General features: G+C 37.9%; 1 protein-coding gene across 3 annotated transcripts in view; it reads right to left on the reverse strand.

Annotated features, from left to right (window-relative positions):
- Nucleotides 1-3,070: 3,070 nt before the first annotated feature.
- camk1b (calcium/calmodulin-dependent protein kinase Ib) overlaps nt 3,071-19,561 on the reverse strand; it is a 79,718-nt gene continuing 63,227 nt past the window's right edge. For 2 of the 3 annotated variants that reach the window (XM_017712175.2, XM_017712158.2), the window contains exons 5-12: nt 14,713-14,851; nt 11,428-11,554; nt 10,413-10,488; nt 9,758-9,870; nt 9,203-9,281; nt 7,525-7,612; nt 6,383-6,545; nt 3,071-4,503 (exon numbers count right to left, since the gene is read on the reverse strand). In XM_017712175.2, the coding sequence (XP_017567664.1) occupies nt 4,397-4,503; nt 6,383-6,545; nt 7,525-7,612; nt 9,203-9,281; nt 9,758-9,870; nt 10,413-10,488; nt 11,428-11,554; nt 14,713-14,851 (892 nt within the window). In that variant the 3' untranslated portion in view covers nt 3,071-4,396. Of the gene's footprint in view, nt 4,504-6,312; nt 6,546-7,524; nt 7,613-9,202; nt 9,282-9,757; nt 9,871-10,412; nt 10,489-11,427; nt 11,555-14,712; nt 14,852-19,561 lie in introns of all 3 variants that reach the window. The other variant, XM_017712166.2, reaches the window with a different exon arrangement.

Raw genomic sequence — 19,561 nt, forward strand, 5'->3', positions numbered from 1 at the left:
AATCATGTTTCCAATTAACCTGTTCACCTGTGGAATGTTCCAAACAGGTGTTTTTTGAGCATTCCTCAACTTTCCCAGTCTTTTTTTGCCCCTGTCCCAACTTCTTTAGAACGTGTTGCAGGCATCAAAATTAAATATCTTGTCTTTGTAGTGTATTCAATGAATATAAGTTGAAAAGGATTTGCAATTCATCGTATTCTGTTTTTATTTATGTTTTACACAACATCCCAACTTCATTGGAATTGGGGTTGTAGGGTCCTGTAACGTTCCAAAAAACTTAATTTTATTACTATTTTATCAATATCAACATTGCATATTTAAAAAAAAACAATCAGAAGACATGATTTTTCCTTATATTACTTATTGTCTAAACAAGCTGGACACACACACCTATGACTACTGAAGCCAATTGAAACAGCATATAAACAAGCTTTGAAAGTCTTAGATAAAAAGTCAAATTGGCATCAATATTTTAGTTAAGGATGTTGGGTTTTTTTAATCAAAAATATAACATTTTCAAACACAGCATTAGTTTTTAAACTAAAAAAATGAACAAGCAGTGATTTGGCATATTAAGAAAATGTGCTTTGGGTCAATCTGCATTTTCTACAGAGGTTTGACAACCATAGATCTATATTCAAAATAATTTGAAACTTGATCACAATCTACTCAAATCTGCCAATATAACAATTCATTATATCACGTCTTGTATGTTTGTATACTTGTTGATTACTTGTTTTGTATCTTGTTGGGTGTGCTTGTGTTTTATGGGTTAAGTCAGAGGTGGTCTTTACACTAGAAGAAGATAGGCAGCCACCAACAGCCCCCATCAGCACCATGAAAATACAAAATAATATATATGGTACATACTGGTGTAAAATAACTTCAAGTGCATAAAGATAAAGGCAATGTGACCAAGGTGAAAAAAGTGATGAACTACATTACGGAGAAGAAAAAACAAACAAAAAAGAATGCAACAGGTTTGTCACTACTCCCTGAGCTAACTATGCTGGGTAGCACAGACTCGGCATAATACTAGCAGTAAATTATAATTGTTTTTTTGATGACTTCCATTAAAAGTAATATCTTTACTCATTACTTCACGTCTGTGTTATTCTATACCAAAGTATCTCACTACTGCAGCAGATCATTTTGCTTGTATTAGTATTATTAGTATCATTGGCTTGTATAAGTATTAGTCCTTAAAGCAAGATAAATTAGCAAATGTGCAATAATTTGATAAAATTACACAGGAAAGAAATGTCTAGAAAGAAGTTAACTCATCTTAAAACATTCTTACAACAATCTCAAAATGAAAAATACTAGATATATTAACCAGGTTTAAGATGATCTCACTTGTCAAGATTGTTTGCAGTGTAGATGGTTGCACCTCTCAATTATATAATAAATGTGCATTCAGGGTCTTTTGCCTAGTGCCCCAGAATCACTAAACCTGCCTCAAATTTATATTAATGTGTTTTGCAATTAAGCGCTTTGCCTTGGGAGTTTTGTTTTTGCCTTTTTGATTTCAGTTTTTATATAAACATTGACCAGCCCTGGGATTGCTAAAGGAAATGAACCATTTGGCTGAAACTGGGACATTTACATTATGAAACGAGTTGTTCCTGTTATACAAACAAAGCAAATGTGCAGATGAACTGGACATTTTGCACAGTAAGTAAAATACTTATGACCCCTGGTTCCCATCACCACTACTGAAAAGAGTCAATAAGTTTCTTTAGAATTAACCATTTCGCATCAAACCACTCTGAATGACCACTGGATTACACAGAAATTTCATCTGTAGATGGTCATTTAGGTAAAATCTTAGCCGTTCATACATCACTGTGCCCACACCCACACACACAAAGTGCAGAACAACTTTTATATCTAATATGATGAAAAAGCACATCAGTGTTAACTCAGGAAGCGTACAGAAGAGTAGATATTAGCATCACTTTCTACAATCTCTTGCTGTTGAACATTTAAGAGTCTTGAAATTTCTTGAATCTCCATTGTGTTAAAGCTGACACTGTCAGATGTCGTCCCTCTGCTGACCCATTCTTAGCCTACCAACAAAAACTGTACTAATTACCATAAAAATATGGATTTTTTTCGGATACTTTTTGTGCAGCACAACTTTCAGACAAACATTGTATAACTCACCGTCTATGCCTCACGATACAGATGACAATCATTATTTTGGAAAAAATATATATATACCAGAGTACAGCACAGTCACCACAAAAGCGGTCAGTCAGTTAGACGTCATTCTTCTTTTGGCCTGTAAAGCCGCAATGGAAGTTCAGTTCAAGATCAATACATGGAATCTTTTGCGAAAGCAATACCGCAGCAGGCTACACTGGTGACTAACTGTAGATTCAAGAAAAAAGAAACGGAATCAAACTCACAAATCAGCGCAAACACAAGCAGAAAAGTTGTACATAAGTGGACTTTTTAGATCCAAGGAAAAGCACAGAGAAAAAAAAAGAAAAGTAAACAAATCAATGAACTCACAACAAAATCAGAACAGCATGTCACGATTCAATAGATTTCTTTCTTTTTTTTTTGTCCTTACATTTAATTTGGCACATTGATACATGCAGAAGAACCTAAACTCGAGTTTCGAGTGGACCCAGTCTGACCCAGAATAAAGAGTCTAGGTCCTGGCTCCATTGACCTACTAGGGTTTCAGTGAATGTCTGGCTCTTCAGAAGAACCAGCAAAGAACCTGCTGGCAATGTAGACACCCAAAAGGTTCTCAATAGGAAACATACCAAAATTTCAACTATGGATGAATATCAAAATAAAGATAGTTAATATCGCATTTTATTTCATTGTTTTGCGTCTCTGCTAAAGTCCGACTCAAGACGTTTTATGTGGAACAAATACTGACTGGTGAAAATCAAAGCGGAAGCAAATGAACTTGCAAAGCCAAACAGAACATGAGCTTGCAGCAAAAGCAGGTAAAAGGCAGTTGGAATAAAAAGGTGCCAAATCTGTGTATAGGCAGAAAAAGAGCTTGCAACAAAAGGTGTATGGGGGAACAAATCAAATGGGACGCATGGCGTACAATAAAATTCTTTAATGTCACTTTTGTACAGGATCAATGATGCAAAGCAGTATGAATGTTAGAAATATTACAACAGAACCCAACAATGGGAAAATGTTCTTTTCTCTGGTGACAGCCTATATCTCCATCTCCATATATATATTTCAATATCTGTATTTTAGATCATATTCTGCAACACTACCATTTAAAATCCCAAAATTCATACATATCATCCTCCCCTGAGTAAAACCATCTTTTTTTTTTTTAGTAATGAAAGGGCTTTATAAAACACAGGAACACCATAGCATTTGCAAGAAAGGTAATAGACATTAGACGTTCTCTTAAAGCTCCACCAACAGTGCATAGCTGGCGTGTAAGGATACGCCCTGTAGGTGAATGTATGATAAAGAACCGTTTCTACATTTAGAGCTTACATTGAGTACCACCTGAAAATGAATAACGAACTGAAGCACTCAACGTGATGAACAGACGTTTACAAAAGAAATAATAATAAGAATAAGAAGAATATTAAAACTATGATACTGCAACCATGAAGGCACTGCAGAGGATGTCTGATGTGGAAAAATCCAATAAAACAACAAATTAACGATGTATTGAGAACACATGCAGACTTGGTTTGGTGCAGCACAATGTTACAAGACTCTTCATTGAATAAAACCAAAAGATAAGATGGAAAAAAAACCATGAATGTACAAAAATAATGCTTTGAACTGAAGTAGAGAGCCGCCTAATAACCTTAATGAGAGTATCATGCCAATATAGTGCATGTATCTATACCATTATGCTTCCTCCCTGGCCTGTATAACTATGACTTACTAATGATTTCATATAACCTGCGATCAGTTTTCATAAGTCCGACTGGTATAAGTGTATGTAACTGACTATTAATGAACTGTATGTAGTGCACAGGCTAAAAGGCTTGAGGTGAAACATGTTAGAACTAAAACAGACCTAAAACCACTGCACTCCACGTTCAAGGATAGAGAGATGAAAGATGTAGTTGTCAAATAGAAGTTTAAAAACACTGTCCAATCTCTGTCCAGCTCCCTGTTATTAGCCTACATTACCCATGATGCAGCTGTGGCAGGCGTCTTCGCCTTTTCCTTTCCTAGAACTCGCCTCACCTCTCCATAAACAGAATACCCTCCATTGGCATAGTGACCCTCTTCCCACCTGGATTCGTTACACTGCAGCGCCTCCTTGTGGCGAAATACTGGAGTTACTCAGTATTCCTGGCCAGACTGGGGGTGTGGCAGGGCTCCAGTGGGAAAAAAACAACAGGACAGTCAAGTCATTGGTTGCAGCAGGATGATTGACAGGCGCTCAGACCCGGCTGGTTGGGTGGACGTGGTAGGTGCAGTTTTGGATGCCCTCTCTCTCCGCACCCTCGCCAGCACTTTCAGAACAGCCGCTATTATCCCTCTGTGAGGCTAGAGAGAGAGAAATTGAGGGAGAGAGTAATGTAAATACAATGTAAAGCAAGCACACACTAAAAAGGACACGTAATACTGGTGCTCAACCAAAGTAAGGAGGGAAAGACAAGAAACAAAAGAATCTTACTACAAAATACAGCCACAACACATTGATATTATGCTATTTTATAAAAGCTTAAACCTTTGCTCACACCCACATAGTACTGCTGTTTGCTAATGTTAACCATCTTTGCTTAAAGTCAACATGAAATGGGAAATCGCAATGCAGTTTCCATCTGTACCATGATGTATTTATGAGAAACAGATTTAGACGGAAGAAAAACAAGAAAACAAGAGATGTATCATACTTAATGTATCACTCTGGCCAAAACAGTAAAATGTATCTATTTAAAGACTGAAAAACATCTTCTGATGATATATCCTGAAGGTGGGAGATAATTTTCCAAAAACCTCCAACACTTGTGAGGCAGATTTGAAGTTTTTAAGTGTTTTTTTTCAACTGAAGCCTGAAGGAAGCCAGATAGCTAATGTTCCTGCAACCATACAACTACAGTATCGGCCTTAAAATCATCAATACAATGGAGAAAATGAATTACTCAAATTATGAGATGAGGACAAAAACAAGCTGAAAGCTAAAGTTAGCAGGCTATTTAGATGCTTATCTTTGGCTGAAAGGTTAAAAACTTGACTGTGGTGTCAATTTTGTGCCAAATAAAGATTGAATCGCTGTTTGTTTCTGATTTTGTTGAATGGCAGAGCTTAGGGTTACACTCATGCTGTCTTGTTTATATTTATTAGCCTCTAGATCAGCGCCTAGTAGTCAGGACTGGTTGATGCCACAGGGATTCCCAGCAGTGATATGATGTATTTGCATACTGTATGCTGGGTATTGTAGAGGACATTGGTGAATAGACACATGAAAATAACAATATCATGAATACTTTCATGCTTTCATGATGCTATACAGAATACAGTACAGAATACAGCTTCAACATGAAAAATGACACATTAAGCTCTAGTTTTAGGCCTAAAGGCCCCTGTAATGTGACCATAAACATGGGAGAAAATAGCTATTCTGATTTAAGGTTGACTTTAGATAACAACAGAGGTGTGGACCATGTAAGTGTGATAATAAGCATTGCCTTGCCTGCCAAAACTATGAGCACTAAACCTTCAGGAGATCAGTTATGCTCTGTGACTGAAATGCACATGCAATAAATTGATTAATGCAGTAAACTGAAAAACAATTCCATGCAATATTAATGAAACAGCATGCTAGTCTCATGCAAACATGATGCAAGTAAGCATGTAGGTACTGTTATGCTTCAAATCCTCTGTGACCTGTATGCATTACTCACAACAGGTGAATTTCGGCCTAATTTGAGCATACACTTTAAAGCATATAAACACCACTGATTCAACCCAGTTTAATGGACTGTAACTGCTCTATAGAGACATCACTAGATCCCAGAGGTACAGAGCCTGTTGTTAATGCAATTCATTTTTGATAATGCATCTAAGCAGTTCTATACTGATGTAAAGACCATGGACCAGTGGGACTCTAAGGCAATTTACAGTTAACTCAACCAGAGGAAAGAAATCTGCTCCACTTTGGTCATCCTTGCTTCTTAACTGGACTTGGCTTGCCAAATCCCATCGGTGCAGGCAGCTCCAAAGAGTTCCTCCACTGGAAAAAGTGATGCACTGAATATGCTTGATTCAAAGTGAAAGCTAAAACTGTGCTGATATGTTGTATTCATGTGGAAATGAGGGACATGTTTCAATCAAATAAATTCAAAGCATCACTTTTTTTCAGTGTAGCGTGATCTGGACTTGGGCTTAAAAATGCGGCGAAATGTGGTGTGTAGGCACTGACGGCTCTGCTCTTCCTCTTCCTCCTCTTCCTCGGTTCCCTCGGGCAGCAGGAGGCGTTCGTGGCAGGGGCTGTGTGGTGAGCGGTCAGCAGTCTGACCCTCCTGACTGGTGCCCAGCTGCAGCCGTCGCATGTGCCTAATCACAGCCGTAGCGTTGAACGCTTGCTGTGAGACAGAGAGAGAGAGAGAGAGAGAGAGAGAGAGAGAGAGAGAGAGAGAGAGAGAGAGAGAGAGAGAGAGAGAGAAAGAGAGAGAGAGAGAGAGAGAGAGAGAGACAGAGAGAGAGAGAGAGAGAGAGAGAGAGAGAGAGAGATATGCCATCATCTGTTTTATAAGCACACTGAAGACAATTTCTTTCTCAAAGGGGCTTTCTCTTCTTCCATCCTAAATATGTAAATTACCTCTATTCTTATTGGCTGTAGTGTGCCTCATGGAAAAACCTGCCTGGGCTAAAAATTAAAACTTCAACATGAACGAACAAGCTACATTTATTTATGCTGAATAGGGCAGACGTGTAACTTCTTGACATCACAAAAACAGTGAATTCATAATGAGCCACTTTGAAGTTTAATATTCACACATGGACTGTATGAACTGGGGAGTGAATGGTAGTATGCTTAAACGTTTACAAATGTTAGCATACTACACCAAACTCAATCCATAAATCGGCACATATTGCTTTCCATGATAAGTTCAAAGAAGATATCCCTGCATATTGCTTGAAGATGCTTGTTAAACTGTATGGTAGATACAAAATATAAGCCATAGCTTGTATACACTGATACTGATTTGTTTCTGCCATGATGTACACAGTTAAAACACATTTAAAGTGCAACATAATATCCTCATTCCAGTAAAGCTCCTCAGCCTTGACTTGAGGGAGAAGAAGAGGGAGAAAACGGGGAAAAACAGGGACAGTATGAGAGACAGAGAGATTAAAAGAATTGTAAACAGAGAATGAGAGATTCAAAATATAACAGAATATAAACAGTAACATTAGGTCAAATGAATGTGCATGTATTTGGTCATAGTTCTCATTAAATAGTACTGCTTGAACTTGTAGTGAATGGACAGGTGAAATAAATAAATTGCTCTGGACTGAATGAAAGTACAGATAAGCTGCGGCACCTAGCCAGGCACTGACCTTCCACTTGCTCTTGGCAAAGTTCTTCTTGATCTGAGCGCTGACGGACTCGTGTATGTTCTTGTCCAGAGCCGTGTCTCCAGCAATCCTGGAAAAACAAAAACAAAAACGCTAATTCCCTCAGTTCTCTCCATGGAGATCAGAGTTAGTCATCCCTTATTTCTGCCAATGAAAGCAATGTTTAAAGTCCCTTTGGAGCAGCCAGCGGGGATTGAGAAATAGAACCAGATCCATCCGGCTGTCCTGTAGCTTAGCCATCAAAGATGTTCTGAGAAAAAGCTCCAACTTTAGAAGATAGTTTAGGATAATTTTTCCCTAATCAAAAATCGATGCAAAATAAATCACTCTCTGAAATAGAACATTTCTTGCATAGGACTCTGTATCTGTTCCTCCACTGGAAAAAGTGACACATTAAATGTGCTTGATTCAACCTGAAAGCTAAAACTGCACTGATGTTTTATTCATGAGGAATTGAGGTTCCGATTTAAATGAAACATATGCAAAGCACATTTTTTTCCAGTGTAGCAAGAATCATGTGCTGATTTGCTCAATATAACAAATTTAGCATTTAATAACAATCTATGAGTTCCATGGTACAATATGCAAGTGACAGCAACATATACTTGTTTACAACTTATACTAGTTGCTTGTTTATTAGGTACACCTACTTTGTACCTACACTCATTGATTATTTTAAAATAGGTGCACATTGTTGCACAATTACTGACTGTAGCCTATTTGTTGCAAGACACAACTGACCAGCCACACTCTCCCTTTCATCAATAGCACCACCCCAGCAAGTGAACAGTGTCTGATACACATGTATGAGCCCAACACCCACTATCATATCACTACAAGGTCTGTCGCTTTTTTTAGGCGAGCTATGTAGCTGTTAAACAAATAAAAATGTTTGGCCAATATTATCAGTTTTATTTATTTTTTCAATAAAATACAGCTCCAGTTTGAATAACTGGGTTTATCATACAAGTCGAATTGTACATAAGAGTTTAATCAGCAATTGGTCATGCTAGACAGGCCTGCTAAAAACTACTATGTACCAAACTGGAAGCAAAGATCCACAAGTGACAGACAGGCAATTATTCCATCTATATTCTCGGAGATAGTGTGTTACATGCAATGTGAGGATATAACACAGGAGTGTGCACAATTATAGACAAGGATGTGGTGGAAGGTCATGACTTCTGAGAGCGCCTGAGGTACACTGGGCCAAAGCTCACTCCCGATCATGGTTCTTATATCCATTTGCATGGACAAGTATTTCACATGGGCTTCAAATGTAGCTCAGCCAATCAGATTTCAGAACCAATTCTGAATTTTGTTTCATTGGTCTGCACATATAAGTGTTTCCCCTGCCCCCAACACACCTGAACCAACTAATCAGCTCATTTACAAGCTCTTCATGACTTGAAGTTGGTCTGCTGGGAGCTGAGAGCTGGTAAAACACTAAAACATGCTGTGCAGGGGTGCTTTGGGACCAAGCTTGGGAACCTGAAGGCAGAGGAGTGCTGATAAATTGTAAACTGTAAACCTACGAAGTGCAAAAATAGAATGGCTTCTGATAAAACTGCCAGTGAGTTTAGATACAAGGCAAATGTACCTAATAAACTGTGAACTTTGTAGATAACTGACAGTTCTAGTGTTTAATACAATGTCGTACCAGGGGTGTTGCAGTGCCTGCTCACACGTGTAGCGCAGACTCGGGTCTCTCTCCATTAAATGCATGATAAAGTCCTTAGCTGAAAACAAAAACAAAGTTCAGGGCCATGTTGAATTCTAACTTCTTCCATAAGGTCATATGAAAACATGGAAAAGAGAAAAAAGTTGGTTTAGTTTATCTTCTGCTATAATGTGATAATTCCATCACATGCTCAGGAGCTCATTATTATTATTATTATTATAAAAGATTGCCATCCAACCAGGAACGTCAGGTTCTCTGGCAAAAGTAGCAATGTCAAGCAGAGACAAAAGTCCAGAAAATACTGCAGGGTAGATATTAGGGCTTCATAATATATCATCTGTTAATAATTATTTCAATACCTTTGTACTTAAGCTCTTTTTACAGATATTGCAAAGGGTTGCAATATGCAAATCCTCCAGTCCTCCAGCCAGTCAGAATGTATCACAGTTACAATAAGTAATAATACAATCACAAAGCTAGTGCAGTACAGATGCAAAACAGATATACTGTGAAGTAAAAAGAAAAATAGTCCACCAGAATCTGAGATGTCATCCCAGTACGGAGAGTCAAATTCATATTCCGCCTTTAGAATCTGCTCAAACAGCTTGGCATCATTCTCGTCGTAAAATGGCGGGTAGCCACACAAACTGAGCAGAGGAGAGAGAGAGAGGGTGAGGGAGAATGAGAAAGATAGAGGGCTGAGGATTTATCGTCTTAGACAATACAATAAAATATAGAGAAATGTACTGTACTGAGATGCAATGATAAACATATATATATATATATATATAGTGGGGCAAAAAAGTATTTAGTCAGCCACTGATTGTGCAAGTTCTCCTACTTAGAAAGAAGATATATATATATATATATATATATATATATATATATATATATATATATATATATATATGAAAGTACATTCAGCATTAATACAGCTTTCCTAGTTATTAAGGATTTATCTACAGTTCTGTTGATAAGTCTGGATTAATTTTCTTTATTCTTTTAAAACAGCATTGTATAAATAGTATCGTAGTTGAAAACTAATAGTAGCATTACATTAGGTCCCTTTAATACATGTATCTCCTACACAATTGTGATATGGTAGTGTATACTTAAGTACAAAGAGAGTACAAAGAGAATTACAGCTTTTAATATCAGTGATCTAGCCGTAGCCAGTAGTGGTACTCACAGTATGTAAGCAATAACGCCAATGGACCAGCAATCCACTGCTTTACTGTACGGCTTCTGTGCCAACACCTCAGGAGCTGCCAAACAAACCAATGCGTTCACAAGCCAACACAGTGAATGCTCACAGACCCCAATTACACTCCTATTAATCACCTTTCCCTACATTTACTGCCATAATTTACCTAGATACCTAGGAATAAAGACGACTTGTCTACCAATCCTGTCTTACATATTGTTGCTGTTAGAACAATATGAATTGTTAGAATAATTTGAAACAGAATTGAAAATTCCAAAATTATTATTATTAAAAAAAAGACCAGTGAAAAACATTAAGAACATATTTTTCATCTCTTGTAAACTTACCATTTTGCAGATACAAGGTTTTGTTATGACACTGACAACATGGAAGGGCATCTTGACTACTTATGAATCAAACCTACACCAATGTTTGTGAGTGGGTTTTAATTAGGGGTGTATGATACAGTACATCAGTGGCCAAGCAGCCTTTGGAAACTTACTGTTCAAATGAGCCACATAGTCTAAAATGTAGGAAGCATCTAGTGTCTTCACAGTTCACTGCGCTTATGCTGTCGTATGCAAAAGCGTGAAAAAAAGAAACTAACACTTCTTCTACAGGGGATAAACACGGTCATTTCCTGCAATGCGTACATACAATAATAAACACACAGTAAGCATAATGTGCAGTGTAGCTTGTGTAATGTGGCATATGACACAAATACGTTGAAATTCAGTAAATAAACAGTATTTGTGCATTAAATGTGTTCTCTGTAGAGGATGTGTTAACTTCTTTTTATGTAGAAATTCAACATGTTACTTGACCTGGGGCACTCAAACTGTTGCATACGACTGCATATGGACAATAGTATGAACTAGTATGACAGTAAAATTATTGGTCATTATCAGTCACCAGTCACCATTATTAGTTCCCTACCAGTACAACCTTAGTTGTACCTACATGTCTACGTCACACAGGTGCATATGATGATGCTTCTTACCTACGTATCCAGGTGTTCCACATGCCGTGCTCATCACGCTGCCCGAGCCTTCGATCTTAGACAGGCCGAAATCGCTGATCATGATCTTCGAATCCTCGTCCATGCTGTAGTACAGCAGGTTCTCTGGCTGTGGATACACACACTTAAAACAGTAAGACATTGCACACATACACAGTCGCTCTCTCTCTCTCGCTCTTACTCTCACTCTAATTCTCCATGTTCTGCGAGAGGCTTAATTAGCTCACCCATGTGTGAGGATTAATCTGTACATCCTTCACTTCACAGCCTGTAAACAAATGAGCTCGTTAAGCCCAGAGACTAACGAGACTAATAACACTGACCTCAGAAACCTTGGAGGAAAACAAGTGGCAAGTTAATTAGTTACTATATACTCTGGCTCTCGGGATTAGTGTGATGAAGAAAGGGTGAAATCAGAATGAATGAATGGATCCATGATACAGCAATGGATGTTGAGTCATCTCAATGACTCGTCCATGATTAGATGTCAGTTTGCATTATGCTAATGCAAGTTTTAAACTGTCCTACTACTCTTGTACAGTAAGAAACAGAGCCTGATGGACACACCTATTTAACTGCCTTTGTTTCGCCATGTAAAGTTGATCTTTTTAAAGGGTGTGTAGGCTTTCCAATAAAGTAGATTATATTTAATCTTGTGACTTTGTGTAATTTTGTGCTAAATATCTTCTATCAGTTTTCTACATGTGGGGAATTCTACCAGGCCAAATATTGCCAATCAAAATACTGCCAAAGGCAACTGCTAGCCTATATACTATGGCCTACAACCAGTAGGCTGTGGAAAATGAACATCTGGATTTTCAAATTCAGAATGGAAGTTTATTCTTCGCTATTCTGGATGGACAAACAAACTCTTTCTCAGAAAGGAACAAAACCTGAGGCTTTCACAGTGGACCACTTCAAAAATCTTCTGCTGCTGCCTTGAGCGGCTGCCAGGTACAGCAGCTCCTGTTACATTTGTCCATTTTTGTATGAATGTTTGTTCCAGCTTCCAGAGATAAGAAGGTACTGCTTTTCAGCTGTATGGGACAACAGCTGCTGGACCTGAGCCTGTAATTGAAGCCAAAGATACTGCCGGCACTGGCACCTCATGGCCTTCAGGCAACATGCACAATGTAAGGTCTCGGGCAAACAAGAGACAAACAATCAGAGTCATGGAGAATATAAAAAATGATGTAGTCTCTTGTGCCTTTACAGAAACTTGGCAGACAGCTGAAACCACAGTTACACTGGACTGTTCTTGCATCAGGCGTGTAGGCCAAAACATGAATGAAGCAGTAGGTGGACCTACTGTTTCTGTGAGTGATGAATGATGCAATTCAGAACACAACTTAATACACATGACCATCTAATTCCTAGCTGTGTTATAGCACATGTTGCAGGAGTTGTAATATACTGTGCAGTTGGAAAACTATCCCGTGACCCTTTACGTCTATCTGTGATTAAAACAATGTCATTTTTGCACTGTTACATTTCTTATTAACATTTAATTACACTAATTTTGTGTTTCATTTTATTCACATTGGAGAAAGCATCCAAACTCCTTTGCAACTGCTTACATTTCTATGGATGTTTTCACCACTTGCAAAAAGATGGTCATATATTATATCATAATAATGAGACAGTGAGAAAGTTTCTTGTAATGATGACTTACTATCTCATATTAATTAAGATTTTTTCTACCATTATGAAACTAAGTCATTATTATGAGATATTAAGTGGCAATTATGAGGCAGTAAGTCATAATTATGAGATATTTTCTCATCATTATGAGATAACATATCATAATTATGAGACACTAAATGACAATTATGGGAAACTTTTTCATTGTTACGACTTTATAAATGGTTATAAATGTTTTATTGGCAGAAACGTGCTTCCAGCCATCTCCAACATTTGAGGATTAGCATTTTATTTTAGAACAGAAAGATTCAAAAAGAGAAAACTGGGTATTCAACTTCAGCTCTGTCCTGCTAGATGCTGAATTACTAATGTACAAAGATTGTTTAGCGGTGGGCATATATTTTATTGTTTGTGTAAAAAATACTGGTACACTTTTCTAGGCAAACTGTGGATATCATTTCGAAATACTGCAAGCTTCTTTACATAAATAGTCCCTTTTAACGCTAAAAATAAGTTATTATAGCCAGAATTTAATGGACATTTTAAAATGTAGGTGCATTCTACCTGTGTGTCAAAAAATATCACGCCCAGCTGTCACTGTGTCTTCAGATGTCTTGACAGTATTAGACAAGATGTCTTGAAGCATTTTCTTATGTCCAGACATCTCAAGAGCATTTTAATACGTATGGATGAAGACACTGTCTCTGTCTTGACACATGAAAGTTAACGTAAAGTAATTATGTTGTGTATCCTGAAGAGGAGGCATGTCTTAAACATCACTTTGTCATAAGAACGATGTTGTGTCTTAAGACAGTTCAGTTGAGACCAAAAGAGTGGCCCATTACACAAGGTCCTGTGGTATGAGTCTGGTATTCCTGTGGTACTGCCAAACTGAAAATTACAACAGAGGATTACCAGGACTACCGCAGCACTCCCATGTAGAATATGACAAGAATATAACAAGTATGTCTTCAAGAAACAGCCTGCTGGGATCTTATGAGTTTTGTGCGATGTTACCAAGAGAACACTCACTAAGGCTTTACTTGTTTTTTTTTTTTGATTTTTTTTTGTTTTTTACAGTAGCAAAAGAGCAAAGGAAAAAAAATCTATTCTTAAACCATTTAACTACCTTAAAATGTTTAAACTCGTTTCCTTATATCATTGAAGTTCAAGTTTCATTTATCGCCACTGGTAAATCTTACAAATCACAGTCAGTCACATCCTTTTGCTCATTTCCAGAAAACAAACTATTTTTTATTGGGTCATTTCACCCAATAAGGTAAGAGCGTAAATGTTCTTACCTTTAATTTAAGTTAATGTAAAGAGATACAATCCCAAGTCATTTTGTACCAGTTCTAAGTTTTGGGTTTTTGTTTGTACAAAATTGAGGGTGGTCTCTGACTTTTGCACAGCACTGTAGATGCCAATAAAACACACTGTGAAAAAGACAGTCACGGCTTGCTTCCACACTTTTAGCCTGTAATGTATATACTGACATGTAACTGTGTATTCTGTGTTTAATGTTGCTGCTGCTTTACATCTAGGCCATCTGTCTCTCTCTGCTTATTTTGACTTTCTTTTAACTGGTGCCACTTCACTCACTCCTGCTTCCCTCTGTGGCCTCACCTTCAGGTCTCGGTGTACAATGCCCATGTCATGCAGGTACTTCACAGCGTCCAGAATCTGCTGGATGAGCTTGCTGGCGTCTTTCTCTGTGTAAAATCCTTTTTCCACAATCCTGTCAAAGAGCTCCCCACCAGAAACCCTGCAAACAGGAAAATATGCTGTCAAAGCTGCTCTCTCTCTCTTTCCCTCACACACATACATACACTTTTACAGTTTCTGTAGACAGACTGCCTCACAGCATGGCCACTCAGAGCCAGCTGGTGATGTTCTACTCCTCCTTCACCCCCAGGGGGAGCTCCTTACACTCATTTTCTGCCAAAACGCTTACCACTCACTACCCACACACACAGACATATTTGGTTAAATCAACTCTGAAGTGTGAATCATCATAACTCTGTTGTACATATTTTTATAATTTTTTTGTTCACTGCTGAAAGTCTAACGTCATTAGCGATGCAAGCTGTTTTTCCATTTCAATCTGTTTGTGTGAAATGAGTTTCTAAAGTAACTGCAATATAAAAAGATGGTGACGATGAGAAAACTCAAATAACGTGACAGAACAAACATTCATACTTTAGTAAGTTAAGTTTTAATTAGCATTGCATTGAACTGGGGGACCCTAGGGGAGACCCTGGTGCTTGTGGTGATTCTATTTTGTAAAGCATGAAGCACTGTGAATGTATGTGCACACACACGTTTGTTTGTTGTTTATATATATATGTGTGTGTGTGTGTGTGTGTGTGTGTGTGTGTGTGTTTGTATGTATGTATGTATTTACGAGCTGATAGATAGATAGATAGATAGATAGATAGATAGATAGATAGATAGATAGATAGATAGATAGATAGATAGTTTAAATGTTTATGTATGTTTTTTTAAATGTCGGGACATGATGTTCAACTAAATGTCCCATATGTATATAACATATATTACATATTCAGTTTAGGTGTTTCAGCCACATCCATTGTAAACAGGTGTATAAATTCAATGCAATCTCCAATGACAATTACTGGCAGTAGAATGGGTTGCACTAAAGAGCTCCGTGACTTTAAACGTGGTATGCTCTGCTAGATCTGCCCTAGTAAACTGTAAGTGCTTTTATTGTGAAATGAAAGTGTACAGGGGTAACAACAGCTTAGCCATGAACATGGATGCACTCCGAAATCTGATACAATTAGAACAAAAGCATTCAAGATTGGGATTTTTAAAACATCTCCATCCTTCCCTCTGTTTCCAATCTACCCATCTATCCCTCCAATGACTCTATTTACTCCTCTCATGCCTTCTCACTTATCTCTTTCCAGTCCTCAACCCCCTCCATTCTCTTTATCCATCTCTCTTATCCCTCCCAATTCCCTTCCTCTTTCCATTCTTCAAACTCTCCCTCCATCCATCCCTCCATTGCCTTTTTTCATCTATTATTTCTCTCTATTCCCTCCCTCTCTTTCCATTCTTAAAACACCCAACCCATCCATTATCTATATATATCTGCCTCATTACGCCCTCCTTCCATTCTCAAATCCCCTCTATCCCCCCGTCAAGTCTATCTTTCTACCATTGCTCCTTCCATTCCCCCTCTATAGAAATCACTTCTTTTTGCCTACCTGTTCTGATTCTGCATGAATTAACAACAACAACCAAAAACAACACATAACTGACATCAAGCCTTTCTCCTAACCAACATCACTATATATAAGCCACAACAGCAAGAAGAGCTACATAACTGACTCAAAACAAATGCATTCCTCAAAAACAAAGATAGAAATATGAAATAGAGTATGAAGAAGTTAAGAGGACGCTTGGGCTTTGAAATGAGCATGAGGAGCCAACTGGAAAGGAGTTCTTTACATTTTTAATCTATTTTTTGTATTTTTACCCAATTATATCGCTCCAATTTAGTTCAATAGTACCAATTCCCACACTCTAGCATGCACATGTTTGGGTGTCCCTTGTCAAATGACAATTTGATGACTTTCCAAGTGAAAGATATCTCATCCTCTACAGAGAACACACTTCTGCACATTTTATGGCACAATTACTATTTATTTACTCAATTTCACATACTGATGAAAAACGTGGCCTACACAAACGTTTTGGCACGTTTTATATGTTCTGTTTTTCAGCAAATAAATATAAATTGTACCAAGCCAGGAGAGTGACAGCTAGCATGTGCTTTTAAGTCATGTGAAGCAGCACTGCATCTTTTATAAGCCAACACAACATGCTTGGAGGAGAACACTAACTGCCAATTCTGTTACTTCAGAAAACAGACGCCTGCACTGCTTAGCATCATGCTAAGTGATGGTGTTGAGAGGGAAGGACATCCTTCTCACCCAGAGAGAGCAAGGCCAATTACGTCCTCTTGGACTACAGGCCACAAACAGCTGTGGCATCAGCAAGAAGTGAATATGTAATTTTCTGATGATTGGGCCAATGTATAGACAGTTGTGCTACTGTGCCATGAACCAAAATCTAAAAGTCGCAACTTATTTCCCTCACACTCTTCTTATTTCTCATTTTGGCTTCTTATTATATCAAATCTAGGGCTGGCAGCTCCTAGCCTCCATCCTAATCTAAACCTTTAGAAGAGGAAATACTAAACCAGGCCAGATCAGCGCTGACAGGCAGCCAGCGCTAATAAACAGAAACTGGAGGAAGAAACCAAGATTAGGGACACAACGTCCCTGTACTGGTTCCCTCTCACTCTCTCTCTCTCTCTGTCTCGCTTTCTATTCTCTTTCCTCCCTCTCATGACATTTTATCTGTTGGGTGAGAGGACACTGGTGTGAGTATATTCTCCCAGTGATACTCAGTTGGTGCTCTGCGTGTGTGTTTGTCTGCCTTTACCTTGATTTCTCAGTGGACGAGACAATAGAGAGTCTCTGAGGCACATGTGTAATTAAAGGGGCTTGACATTGCACATAGGAGAGAGGGCATGGCACACAGTGACAGACAGACACACACAAAAACAACGTATACACCCCACACACCTTCCAGACGACGTAATAAAATCACCTAAAATCATACAAGAGTTCAGATGGAAAAAATAAAATACAATAAATAAATGTTTCTTAATGCTCAAATACTGTATTAAATTGTGTTAGAAATAAAGGTTCTGTATGGGCACATTTTCATTTATCAAGGGACAAACAATGTAGATATACCCTCAAAGGTATTAAGGTCCAGTTGTGTACATTAAATGGTAGATTTGCTCGACTGTGCTATGTGGTTATGTACTCCATTTGGACAGAACATTGTAGCATTGAGAGAGGAAAAATATGTACTTCGGAAAAAAGGATGGAAAAGGAATATTCAGACAGCAAGTCTGCTCTCCATCTCTTGTCTCTCAGAGAGACGTAAAGCGACGAGTTGGAAAAGCGGCAAACGGTGACATGCCAGCTCAAAATTTGTTTACTTTAGAGATGAAAGTATTGGCTGCAAGTCACGCGTCTAATGCAGTGTGATGAACTGGGAGACACCTGCTTCCACAGAGACAGAACCCAGCTATCTGGCAACCATTTCCTGCTCTGACTGCGCTGTGGCGTATGGCATGAGGATGAGGACTGGCATGCCAGGAAGCGTCCACCAGAGAGGTCAGCACACAGTCATTCTGTAATGATAGTCTAACGAGGGCATGGGTTCCTGATTTGGTCCCTATCACGCGTCCCTATATATACACAACAGAAATGCTCTTCAGCCTCAGGAAAAAAGCAGAAAAAATATTTAACAGAAGCATAAAAGCCTCTAAAACTCAATATAATAGCAATTTTTCTGTATTTAATCTGTCTACTCTTTGACTTTCTTACAGCTTCTATTATTTTCTCCATATTACCACACCTTTAAGTTCAGTCTTAGAAGTTGGTTGCATTTTCTGATTCTCATGATCTAAGTAATACCAAACAAATGCAGACTCATCAGTCCATAGAGCCATGCAAGATCAGACTCTTTAAATGAGAGGAGATCAAAATACACAAAAATAACGTATTTAAATCACTGACAAAATCTGACAAAAACTTCAAATAGTTTATAGAATTTGGCTTTTGGGTTGTTCTGGCTATTGCACCTTTTTTGAAGCTGGGACTTTACCTGCAGATGCCATGTAGAGTGTTACACACTTTCCCATTCATATTTTAACCAGTGACCACTCCAGTGCAAATTTTGTACATTTATTTTGTACATTTCCTTTCTGAGTCATGCTTCTTCAGAGCTCCACATTATTTCGATAATAATAATAATAATAATAATAATAATAATAACCATTATTATTATTATTGAAATAATGTGGAGCTCTGAAGAAGCATGACTAATAATAATTATTATAATAATAATACTTTTTCCCCTTAGGAAATGAATCCTAGCAACCACCTACGATACCACAGTCTAGCAACTGTATAGATACCATCTGGGATACAACAGCAAACGCCTAAGAATGCCTTAGCTACCACTTGGGATATCATTGCAACAGCTTAGCAACACCTTCGCAACCACCTGGGAAAGCATAGCAACAGTCTAGCAACGCCTTAACAACCACCACAACAGCAGTCTAGAAACAGTTTACTAATCATCTGGGATACCATAGTAAATGCTTTGTAAAGTCATCTTACAAGTTCATTCACAAACCTAGTTATTATTATTATTATTTTTTTTTTTTATTAATATTATTATTTTTAGTAGTAGTACTAGCAGTAGTAGTAGTAGAAGAAGTAGTAGGTGTTGTAGTAGTAGTAGTAGTAGTAGTAGTTTAAAATCAGAGTGTTTAATGTTTTAGCATTACGTAAACCTACATTAAACAGAGCTTATAATGGGACTGTTATTTATATGGGACTCATACGGGAGTTAAGGATAACTC

This window comes from Pygocentrus nattereri, chromosome 21, assembly GCF_015220715.1.
Source record: "Pygocentrus nattereri isolate fPygNat1 chromosome 21, fPygNat1.pri, whole genome shotgun sequence".
Classification (NCBI taxonomy): domain Eukaryota; kingdom Metazoa; phylum Chordata; class Actinopteri; order Characiformes; family Serrasalmidae; genus Pygocentrus; species Pygocentrus nattereri.